Source organism: Bufo bufo, chromosome 10, assembly GCF_905171765.1.
Source record: "Bufo bufo chromosome 10, aBufBuf1.1, whole genome shotgun sequence".
NCBI classification, from domain to species: domain Eukaryota; kingdom Metazoa; phylum Chordata; class Amphibia; order Anura; family Bufonidae; genus Bufo; species Bufo bufo.
This window is the reverse complement of record NC_053398.1, coordinates 130,032,494-130,045,527: the sequence shown is the minus strand read 5'-3', so window position 1 is coordinate 130,045,527 and position 13,034 is coordinate 130,032,494. Positions and strand designations below refer to the sequence as shown.

General features: G+C 35.1%; 2 protein-coding genes across 4 annotated transcripts in view; one reads left to right on the top strand and one right to left on the bottom strand.

The window, feature by feature from the left end:
• LOC120981117 (fatty acyl-CoA hydrolase precursor, medium chain-like) overlaps positions 1-13,034 on the bottom strand; it is a 675,808-nt gene that overhangs the window by 179,636 nt on the left and 483,138 nt on the right. The gene's annotated exons all lie outside the window — the stretch shown is intronic.
• Positions 1-13,034, top strand: part of LOC120981115 (fatty acyl-CoA hydrolase precursor, medium chain-like) — a 289,738-nt gene that overhangs the window by 98,391 nt on the left and 178,313 nt on the right. Inside the window, exons 2-4 of one of the 3 annotated variants that reach the window (XM_040410610.1) lie at positions 7,426-7,630; positions 8,069-8,189; positions 8,786-8,919. The exons of the other annotated variants lie outside the window; for them this stretch is intronic. Coding sequence (XP_040266544.1) covers positions 7,426-7,630; positions 8,069-8,189; positions 8,786-8,919 — 460 coding nt within the window. The remainder of the gene's footprint in view (positions 1-7,425; positions 7,631-8,068; positions 8,190-8,785; positions 8,920-13,034) is intronic. 3 annotated transcript variants of the gene reach the window in all.

The following is a 13,034-nucleotide window of genomic DNA, read 5'->3' as shown; positions in this document are numbered from 1 at the left end:
AGGAGCAGCATTATAGTAGTTATATTCTTATACATAGGAACAGTATTATTGTAGTTATATTCTTGTACATAGGAGCAGTATTACAGTAGTTATATTATTGTTCATAGGAGCAGTATTATAGTAGTTATATTCTTGTACATAGGAGGCAGTATTATAGTAGTTATATTCTTGTACATAGGAGCAGTATTATAGTAGTTATATTCTTGTACATAGGAGCAGTATTACAGTAGTTATATTCTTGTACATAGGAGCAGTATTATAGTAGTTATATTCTTGTACATAGGAGGCAGTATTATAGTAGTTATATTCTTGTACATGGGAGCAGTATTATAGTAGTTATATTCTTGTACATAGGAGCAGTATTATAGTAGTTATATTCGTGTACATAGGAGCAGTATTATAGTAGTTATATTCTTGTACATAGGAGGCAGTATTATAGTAGTTATATTCTTGTACATAGGAGCAGTATTATAGTAGTTATATTCCTGTACATAGGAGGCAGTATTACAGTAGTTATATTATTGTTCATAGGAGCAGTATTATAGTAGTTATATTCTTATACATAGGAACAGTATTATTGTAGTTATATTCTTGTACATAGGAGCAGAATTATAGTAGATATATTCTTGTACATAGGAGCAGTATTATAACAGATATTCTTGTACATAGGAGTCAGTATTATAGTAGTTATATTCTTGTACATAGGAGGCAGTATTATAGTAGTTATATTCTTGTACATAGGAGGCAGTATTATAACAGTTATATTCTTGTACATAGGAGTCAGTATTATAGTAGTTATATTCTTGTACATAGGAGCAGAATTATAGTAGATATATTCTTGTACATAGGAGCAGTATTATAGTAGTTATATTCTTGTACATAGGAGAAGTATTATAGTAGTTATATTCTTGTACATAGGAGCAGTATTATAGTAGTTATATTCTTGTACATAGGAGCAGTATTATAGTAGTTATATTCTTGTACATAGGAGGCAGTATTATAGTAGTTTAGTTATATTCTTGTACATAGGAGTCAGTATTATAGTAGTTATATTCTTGTACATAGGAGGCAGTATTATAACAGTTATATTCTTGTACATAGGAGTCAGTATTATAGTAGTTATATTCTTGTACATAGGAGCAGAATTATAGTAGATATATTCTTGTACATAGGAGCAGTATTATAGTAGTTATATTCTTGTACATAGGAGAAGTATTATAGTAGTTATATTCTTGTACATAGGAGCAGTATTATAGTAGTTATATTCTTGTACATAGGAGCAGTATTATAGTAGTTATATTCTTGTACATAGGAGGCAGTATTATAGTAGTTTAGTTATATTCTTGTACATAGGAGTCAGTATTATAGTAGTTATATTCTTGTACATAGGAGCAGTATTATAGTAGTTATATTCTTGTACATAGGAGCAGAATTATAGTAGTTATATTCTTGTACATAGGAAGCAGTATTATAGTAGTTATATTCTTGTACATCGGAGCAGTATTATAGTAGTTATATTCTTGTACATAGGAGGCAGTATTATAGTAGTTATATTCTTGTACATAGGAGCAGTATTATAGTAATTATATTCTTGTACATAGGAGCAGTATTACAGTAGTTATATTATTGTTCATAGGAGCAGCATTATAGTAGTTATATTCTTATACATAGGAACAGTATTATTGTAGTTATATTCTTGTACATAGGAGCAGAATTATAGTAATTATATTCTTGTACATAGGAGCAGTATTACAGTAGTTATATTATTGTTCATAGGAGCAGCATTATAGTAGTTATATTCTTATACATAGGAACAGTATTATTGTAGTTATATTCTTGTACATAGGAGCAGAATTATAGTAGATATATTCTTGTACATAGGAGCAGTATTATAACAGATATTCTTGTACATAGGAGTCAGTATTATAGTAGTTATATTCTTGTACATAGGAGGCAGTATTATGGTAGTTATATTCTTGTACATAGGAGGCAGTATTATAGTAGTTATATTCTTGTACATAGGAGCAGTATTATAGTAGTTATATTCTTGTACATAGGAGCAGTATTATAGTAGTTATATTCTTGTTCATAGGAGCAGAATTATAGTAGTTATATTCTTGTACATAGGAGAGGCAGTATTATAGTAGTTATATTCTTGTACATAGGAGGCAGTATTATAACAGATATTCTTGTACATAGGAGTCAGTATTATAGTAGTTATATTCTTGTACATAGGAGGCAGTATTATGGTAGTTATATTCTTGTACATAGGAGGCAGTATTACAGTAGTTATATTATTGTTCATAGGAGCAGTATTATAGTAGTTATATTCTTATACATAGGAACAGTATTATTGTAGTTATATTCTTGTACATAGGAGCAGAATTATAGTAGATATATTCTTGTACATAGGAGCAGTATTATAACAGATATTCTTGTACATAGGAGTCAGTATTATAGTAGTTATATTCTTGTACATAGGAGGCAGTATTATAGTAGTTATATTCTTGTACATAGGAGGCAGTATTATAACAGTTATATTCTTGTACATAGGAGTCAGTATTATAGTAGTTATATTCTTGTACATAGGAGCAGAATTATAGTAGATATATTCTTGTACATAGGAGCAGTATTATAGTAGTTATATTCTTGTACATAGGAGAAGTATTATAGTAGTTATATTCTTGTACATAGGAGCAGTATTATAGTAGTTATATTCTTGTACATAGGAGCAGTATTATAGTAGTTATATTCTTGTACATAGGAGGCAGTATTATAGTAGTTTAGTTATATTCTTGTACATAGGAGTCAGTATTATAGTAGTTATATTCTTGTACATAGGAGGCAGTATTATAACAGTTATATTCTTGTACATAGGAGTCAGTATCATAGTAGTTATATTCTTGTACATAGGAGCAGAATTATAGTAGATATATTCTTGTACATAGGAGCAGTATTATAGTAGTTATATTCTTGTACATAGGAGAAGTATTATAGTAGTTATATTCTTGTACATAGGAGCAGTATTATAGTAGTTATATTCTTGTACATAGGAGCAGTATTATAGTAGTTATATTCTTGTACATAGGAGGCAGTATTATAGTAGTTTAGTTATATTCTTGTACATAGGAGTCAGTATTATAGTAGTTATATTCTTGTACATAGGAGCAGTATTATAGTAGTTATATTCTTGTACATAGGAGCAGAATTATAGTAGTTATATTCTTGTACATAGGAAGCAGTATTATAGTAGTTATATTCTTGTACATCGGAGCAGTATTATAGTAGTTATATTCTTGTACATAGGAGGCAGTATTATAGTAGTTATATTCTTGTACATAGGAGCAGTATTATAGTAATTATATTCTTGTACATAGGAGCAGTATTACAGTAGTTATATTATTGTTCATAGGAGCAGCATTATAGTAGTTATATTCTTATACATAGGAACAGTATTATTGTAGTTATATTCTTGTACATAGGAGCAGAATTATAGTAATTATATTCTTGTACATAGGAGCAGTATTACAGTAGTTATATTATTGTTCATAGGAGCAGCATTATAGTAGTTATATTCTTATACATAGGAACAGTATTATTGTAGTTATATTCTTGTACATAGGAGCAGAATTATAGTAGATATATTCTTGTACATAGGAGCAGTATTATAACAGATATTCTTGTACATAGGAGTCAGTATTATAGTAGTTATATTCTTGTACATAGGAGGCAGTATTATGGTAGTTATATTCTTGTACATAGGAGGCAGTATTATAGTAGTTATATTCTTGTACATAGGAGCAGTATTATAGTAGTTATATTCTTGTACATAGGAGCAGTATTATAGTAGTTATATTCTTGTTCATAGGAGCAGAATTATAGTAGTTATATTCTTGTACATAGGAGAGGCAGTATTATAGTAGTTATATTCTTGTACATAGGAGGCAGTATTATAACAGTTATATTCTTGTACATAGGAGTCAGTATTATAGTAGTTATATTCTTGTACATAGGAGCAGAATTATAGTAGATATATTCTTGTACATAGGAGCAGTATTATAGTAGTTATATTCTTGTACATAGGAGAAGTATTATAGTAGTTATATTCTTGTACATAGGAGCAGTATTATAGTAGTTATATTCTTGTACATAGGAGCAGTATTATAGTAGTTATATTCTTGTACATAGGAGGCAGTATTATAGTAGTTTAGTTATATTCTTGTACATAGGAGTCAGTATTATAGTAGTTATATTCTTGTACATAGGAGCAGTATTATAGTAATTATATTCTTGTACATAGGAGCAGAATTATAGTAGTTATATTCTTGTACATAGGAAGCAGTATTATAGTAGTTATATTCTTGTACATAGGAGCAGTATTATAGTAGTTATATTCTTGTACATAGGAGGCAGTATTATAGTAGTTATATTCTTGTACATAGGAGCAGTATTATAGTAATTATATTCTTGTACATAGGAGCAGTATTACAGTAGTTATATTATTGTTCATAGGAGCAGCATTATAGTAGTTATATTCTTATACATAGTAACAGTATTATTGTAGTTATATTCTTGTACATAGGAGCAGAATTATAGTAATTATATTCTTGTACATAGGAGCAGTATTACAGTAGTTATATTATTGTTCATAGGAGCAGCATTATAGTAGTTATATTCTTGTACATAGGAGCAGTATTATAACAGTTATATTCTTGTACATAGGAGCAGAATTATAGTAGATATATTCTTGTACATAGGAGCAGTATTATAGTAGTTATATTCTTGTACATAGGAGAAGTATTATAGTAGTTATATTCTTGTACATAGGAGCAGTATTATAGTAGTTATATTCTTGTACATAGGAGCAGTATTATAGTAGTTATATTCTTGTACATAGGAGGCAGTATTATAGTAGTTTAGTTATATTCTTGTACATAGGAGTCAGTATTATAGTAGTTATATTCTTGTACATAGGAGCAGTATTATAGTAGTTATATTCTTGTACATAGGAGCAGAATTATAGTAGTTATATTCTTGTACATAGGAAGCAGTATTATAGTAGTTATATTCTTGTACATAGGAGCAGTATTATAGTAGTTATATTCTTGTACATAGGAGGCAGTATTATAGTAGTTATATTCTTGTACATAGGAGTCAGTATTATAGTAGTTATATTCTTGTACATAGGAGCAGTATTATAGTAGTTATATTCTTGTACATAGGAGCAGAATTATAGTAGTTATATTCTTGTACATAGGAGAGGCAGTATTATAGTAGTTATATTCTTCTACATAGGAGCAGTTTTATAGTAGTTATATTCTTGTACATAGGAGCAGTATTATAACAGTTATATTCTTGTACATAGGAGTCAGTATTATAGTAGTTATATTCTTGTACATAGGAGAAGTATTATAGTAGTTATATTCTTGTACATAGGAGCAGTATTATAGTAGTTATATTCTTGTACATAGGAGCAGTAATATAGTAGTTATATTCTTGTACATAGGAGGCAGTATTATAGTAGTTATATTCTTGTACATAGGAGTCAGTATTATAGTAGTTATATTCTTGTACATAGGAGCAGAATTGTAGTTATATTCTTGTACATAGGAGCAGAATTATAGTAGTTATATTCTTGTACATAGGAGAGGCAGTATTATAGTAGTTATATTCTTCTACATAGGAGCAGTTTTATAGTAGTTATATTCTTGTACATAGGAGCAGTATTATAACAGTTATATTCTTGTACATAGGAGCAGAATTATAGTAGATATATTCTTGTACATAGGAGCAGTATTATAGTAGTTATATTCTTGTACATAGGAGAAGTATTATAGTAGTTATATTCTTGTACATAGGAGCAGTATTATAGTAGTTATATTCTTGTACATAGGAGCAGTATTATAGTAGTTATATTCTTGTACATAGGAGGCAGTATTATAGTAGTTATATTCTTGTACATAGGAGTCAGTATTATAGTAGTTATATTCTTGTACATAGGAGCAGTATTATAGTAGTTATATTCTTGTACATAGGAGCAGTATTATAGTAGTTATATTCTTGTACATAGGAAGCAGTATTATAGTAGTTATATTCTTGTATATAGGAGGCAGTATTATAGTAGTTATATTCTTGTACATAGGAGGCAGTATTATAGTAGTTATATTCTTGTACATAGGAGCAGTATTATAGTAGTTATATTCTTGTACATAGGAGCAGTATTATAGTAGTTATATTCTTGTACATAGGAAGCAGTATTATAGTAGTTATATTCTTGTATATAGGAGGCAGTATTATAGTAGTTATATTCTTGTACGTAGGAGGCAGTATTATAGTAGTTATATTCTTGTACATAGGAGCAGTATTATAGTAATTATATTCTTGTACATAGGAGCATTATTATAGTAGTTATATTCTTGTACATAGGAGCAGTATTATAGTAGTTATATTCTTGTACATAGGAGGCAGTATTATAGTAGTTATATTCTCTGTACATACAGTAGGAGCAGTATTATAGTACCTATATTCTTGTACATAGGAGCAGTATTATAGTAGTTATATTATTGTGCATAGGAGTAATCTGGAGGGAGTGGTGCAGAACAGAGGCACGGTACCCCACAGAAGCACTACGAAGTTCTTCCATGCCTCCACACCGCAAAAAAATGGAATATGTTTTTTTTTTTTTTTGCGGTGCAGACGCATCACAGACCCATTCAAGTTAAATGAGTCTGCATCCATCTGTAACAACCAAATTGCAGTCCCAAATGCACGGAACGGCCGGCATCAGGCCTAAGTGACAGTGGTGGGAAGACAGCGCCTGGATTTGATCTTCTTCTTCAGTTTTTCACATTATTGCATCGCCTGTATTCACTATGGTAATGCCCTGGCCACAGTGCCAAAGTTGTTAAAGAATGGTAAGAGGAATGTGATACATATTTCAACTGATGACTTGGTTCCAAATTCTCCAGATCTCAGTCCGGTCAAGCAGCTGTGGGATTTGCCCCTATTCACAACTAAATTCTTGTAGTGTACTTACTGACCACTAGGTTTAAAACATGTCAAGACTTCATGTTCTTGGAGAGCAGCCACATGGGCCACAGACACAATGGACAGGAGGGGATCATGTTGACCTTTTGTGAATGGAGGAGTCTGTGTTATATATAGAGAAGTGTTATCTGTCATTGTAATCCTGTAGAGAGTCTTAACATATTATGACGCCCAGTGGCCAGGGTGGTACCTGCACGATTTTAGTTATGTATTTTTTTAAATATAGATGGTGACATGGAAAATTAAAAGAAAATTAACCAAACCTTGTAAAAAAATGACAATAGGTCATTTTCTGTTGACACATCCCTTTAATGTTACAGCTGACTGGTCTATGTACAACTAGTACCGAAATAGGAAGAAATATGTTTTCGTTTCCAGGTCTGACTTATGAAAGGCCGCTAGTGAACACGAAATATGGAAAACTACGGGGTGTTACTTTGCCAGTAAAGGAAACATCAAGAGTCGTTGACGGATTTTATGGAGTCCCGTTTGCACAACCTCCAGTCGGACCTCTGAGATTCGCTAAACCGGTACCTCCTGAGCCCTGGTACTCTGTTAGAGACGCCTCCAGGCCTCCCCCCATGTGAGTCCACGTATTTGTGGTGCCGTTGAATATATATGTTCTTTGAATTCTAAGACATTTTAAGAACTTCTAAGGACTATTTGTTATGTTCAGATACCACAGAATTGAAAGCGGGTGTACTCTGTTTTTCTCATGTGTATACATATATTATAGCGAAGGGGGTGAACACATTTGCACTGTCAACTGCTCAGCTTTTATTTATTTTGTTACACGCTGTATATTTTCATTCTATTGTAACAATGTGGACTATTCTCGGGTCCATTATGTAAAATATCAGTTAAAATCAATTTTACTTCTAGCTTGTAATGTAAGAAGACAGGAAAAGCACAGAGGGGGTTAAAACTTTCACAAGTAATTGTACACCACTTTAGTGATATGTATATTTACAAGACCAATGACCTAGATGGAGATACATTTCATTGTCTCTGTATATATCAGGTGTTTACAGATAGAACTGCCTACGGGTAATCCCTCCTTACAGATGCCCCCGATCTCGGAGGACTGCCTGTACATGAATGTGTACACTCCAGCCGACAGAGACCAGAAAACCAAATTACCTGTAAGTGCCAGAAAGCAGAGGGTAATACCTTGATACTTATAATCTTGTAAGTTTCCAATGTTAACGCCCCAGCTATTGTGACCCTAAAACTCTTGCCATGCTCTGACAGCGGCAGGTGCACAGGAGATGTTGGGAGTAGTAGTTTTGCAGAAAGTTTCTCTTAAATGTTGTCTCTAAGGGGAACATTTATTAAGACTGGCCTCTCCAGTTTTTTAGCCGTCTTACATTTAGACCATTTTCTGCACCTAAAACAGACATACAAAATGGTAAATGAGACGGCCCATCTGCTACACTGCCCACGCCCCATTTGCGCCACAATCTGCACCATAATCACGCCTAATAAATAAAATATTTCTGTTTCATAAATGACCCCCTAAGACTTTATGTAACAAATAAACACAGACATAGGAGCGTCATTCAGAGCAGGTACCATAGATCCCCACTCTTTACTTTATGTACAAGCCGCCATTCATGTGAGTGATGTCATCTGCACCTTATAGACTGTCACCTTTCATGAGGTTCTCACATATGAGGTAGTGGCCCTTTAAGAATTATGGTTTTCTAATAAATGTTAATCTGTTCCCCTTTTTCCCTAGGTCATGTTCTTTATACATGGTGGTGCGATGGTGATTGGGACGGCCAGTACATATGAAGGCTCTGCACTTTGCGCCTATGAGAACGTAGTGGTTGTGTCCACAAATTACAGGCTGGGGATCCCAGGATTCTTCAGGTAAAGATCTATCACTGCTATATAATGTATGTTCACCATTCTCCATCATTGTACTAATTACATATAAGGTAAATTTACACTAAATATTCAGTAACTAAGTAAATAAATATCATTGCTAATCTTCTACTAAGTATCCATTTGTATTAAACTCCAGAGCAGCATTCACAATTCTGCTGGTTGTAATTGAAAGCAGTGAACAGACATTAACCTTAACCCTTTATCTTAGATGTTATAATGCAGCGGAGAAGGGGAAGGGGGGGATGTCATGTACACCACTGCCTTGTCCCCTCGCCTTCCACTCAGGCGGCAAACTGAGCATAAATCGCACCTCACCACAGTCCAGGCATCCCAAACACACTGCCACCATCTATTCCATTCAAATTAAATTTTTGGGGGGCCAATAGAAACTCCAACAGCGCCCCACTCGCAAGCAAGAACGCAAGAACCCAACCGTATGTATTCTGTAATGGAGCTAGGTTCAGAGCACAAGTCACACCAATAAAGTTTTAGGCTTTGAAGGCTATGGACACTTTTAGGGCAATTTTTTTTATTATTGCATTTTTCTCATGTTGGGCTAAAAATATATATATTTTTCAATTACAAACGCAAAAACACAAATGCAATAGCACTCTGCAACCAGCACTCTGCCCTGCCTCTATGCTGGATGAGGCATTGGTGTACATTTTGGCCAAAGCGTAATAAGCCACTCACCACGTCAAGGTCGCCTCTATAAGTGGTCCCTAACACTAGTACCTACCTGTTATGGGCCATGATAGCCTGGCGTGCATGCTGTACCTGCGCTCCCTGGACTTTGTGTGGCTATCATGGCCCATAACAGGTAGGTACTAGTGTTAGGGACCACTTATAGAGGCGACCTTGACATGGTGAGTGGCTTATTACGCTTTGGCCAAAATGTACACCAATGCCTCATTCAACATCCAGCATAGAGGCAGGGCGGAGTGCTGGTTGCAGAGTGCTATTGCATTTGTGTTTTTGCATTTGTATGTGTATTTCGCCATAGCGATGTGCACCTGCATACAGGGTTGTGCTGACTGAACCCCCCACATATTTTTGAATTAGTCTTTATTAACCCTTTCACCCCCTGAGTTTTGTTCTTTTGTTTTTTCAGTTTTGCGCTCCCTGCCTTCCCAGAGCCATATCTTTTTTTTTTTTTTATCTGTTCAAGTATATAGCAATAAGACAGCACTACTCACTGGATTTCCAGCTGGTCCAGTCTGTGGCGGTGCCTGTAGCGTCAGATCCTGACGCAAACGTCAAAGGATGATGATATAAAGCCACGGCACTCCAATAGTTCTAAATCTTCTCTTATTTTATTGCACCTAACACAGCAACGTTTCGACCTTGCGGTCTTTATCAAGGTCACTTTTTTTATTTATCTGTTCACATAGCCATATGAGGGCTTGTTTTTGGCAGAACAAGTTGTACTTTCCATTTAATATTGCATATGATGTACTGGGAAGCGGGGAAAAAATTCCAAATGGGAAGAAATTGCAACAAAAAAAAAGCAATTCCACCACAGTTTTATTTAAACCATTCGATGTGCGATAAAACTGACCATTTACTTTTATTCTACAGTTCAGTACAAATCTGGTGATACCTTATATATATATATATATAGTTTTTCTTGCGTTCATCCACAGATATTAGAGACTGCATGGTAAGCCCCAGCACAGGGGCGGTTAGTATAGTCTATATATAATAAGCTGAATATGATGTAATTCAGCTCTGAAGAATGTAGGAATGTAGGAGTACCATACAGAATGTAACTCAGGATCAGTACAGAATATGTAATGTACTGTATGTACACCGTGATTGCACCAGAAGATTGAGTGCAGCTCTGGAGTATAATACAGGATGTAACTCAGGATCAGTACAGGATATGTAATGTATGTACACAGTGACTCCACCTGCAGAATAGTGAGTGCAGCTCTGGAGTATAATACAGGATGTGACTCAGGATCAGTTCAGTATAAGTAATGTATGTACACAGTGACTCCACCAGCAGAATAGTGAGTGCAGCTCTGGAGTAGTGTTGGGCGTGAATAATCGAATTGTGAATATCGGCACTTCGAGAATTCGCGAATATTTAGAATATAGTGATATATATTTGTAATTTCGAATATTCTAGATTTTTTTTTCATCAGTAACCTCCCTTCTTGCTAAAGGGCCAATGAGAAGGCTGCAATGTCTTTGTCCGAGCTTAGCAACATCCCTAGCAACCAATAGGAAAGTTGCCTACCTCTTACTGTATAAGAACATCCCCAGCAGCCATTTTCTGCTGTTTCTTTGCAGTTCTCAGAGAGAGAGCAGTGACATTCCTGTGCTCTGTGCTTTCCACACTACATTAGATAGTTAGCTTATATACAGTCCTGATCAAAAGTTTAAGACCACTTGAAAAATTGCAAAAAATCATATTTTACATTGTTGGATCTTAACAAGGTTCCAAGTAGAGCTTCAACATGCAACAAGAAGAAATGGGAGTGAGACAAAACATTTTTTGAGCATTCAATTTAATAAAAATAACGATTAAACTGAAACAGGCTGTTTTTCAGCTGATCAAAAGTTTAGGACCACACCTCCAAAAAAAAACTAAACACCCCCAAAACAGAAATCCAACTTCCAAACACGAACTCAGTAATGAGTAGCTCCGCCGTTATTGTTTATCACTTTAAAAATTCGTTTCGGCATGCTTGATGCAAGCGTTTCCATGAGGTGAGTGGGAACATTTCTCCAAGTGGTGAAGACGGCCGCACGAAGGCCATCTACTGTCTGGAACTGTTGTCCATTTTTGTAAACTTCCCTTGCCATCCATCTCCAAAGGTTCTCAATTGGATTTAGATCAGGGGAACACGCAGGATGGGCCAAAAGAGTGATGTTATTCTCCTGGAAGAAGTCCCTTGTCCTGCGGGCATTGTATACTGTAGCGTTGTCCTGTTGAAAACCCCAGTCGTTACCACACAGACGAGGGCCCTCAGTCATGAGGAATGATCTATGCAACATCTGGACATAGACAGCGGCCGTTTGACGCCCCTGCACTTCCTGAAGCTCCATTGTTCCACTGAAGGAAAAAGCACCCCAGACCATTATGGCGCCCCCTCCACTGTGGCGCGTAGAAAACATCTCAGGCGGGATCTGCTTGTCATGCCAGTAACGTTGGAAACCATCAGGACCATCAAGGTTACATTTTTTCTCATCAGAGAATAAAACTTTCTTCTACCTTTGAATGTCCCATGTTTGGTGCTCTCTTGCAAAGTCCAAACGAGCAGTTCTGTGGCGTTCAAGGAGACGAGGTCTTTGAAGACGTTTTTTGTTTTTGAAGCCCTTCAGTCTTAGATGCCGTCTGATGGTTATGAGGCTGCAGTCAGCACCAGTAAGGGCACTAATTTGGGTCGAGGATCGTCCAGTGTCTTGACGGACAGCCAATTGGATCCTCCGGCTCAGTGCTGATGAAATTTTTTTGGGCCTTCCACTTGACTTTTTTGTTCCATAACCCTCAGGATCATTTAAGAAATTCCAAATGACTGTCTTACTGCGTCCCACCTCAGCAGCGATGGCGCGCTGTGAGAGACCCTGCTTATGCAGTTCAACAACCCGACCACGTTCAAAAAGGGAGAGTATTTTTGCCTTTGCCATCACAACGTGTGACTACCTGACAGAAAATGACAATGAATCCACATCTTTGCGCAGATTTGGCATTTTAAAGGCATCTGGTCCTAAAATTTCGATCAACTGAAAAACAGCCTGTTTCAGTTTAATCGTTATTTTCAATTAATTGAATGCTCAAAAAATGTTTTGTCTCACTCTCATTTCATCTTGTTGCATGTGGAAGCTCTACTTGGAACCTTGTTAAGATCCAACAATGTAAAATAAGATTTTTTTGCCATTTTTTAAGTGGTCTTAAACTTTTGATCAGGACTGTATATATTACAGATAGTCAGTGTAGGTTATATCCTGATATAGTGTAGCTGTTGCAGTGCAGTGTGTTAGGTAGTGTGATAGGTTCTGCTGTCCATACATACATGCAGACCTGATAAAATTTGAAGTTTCACGTATTGCGCCCAAATATTCGCATCATTAGTGCCGATTAGCACAAT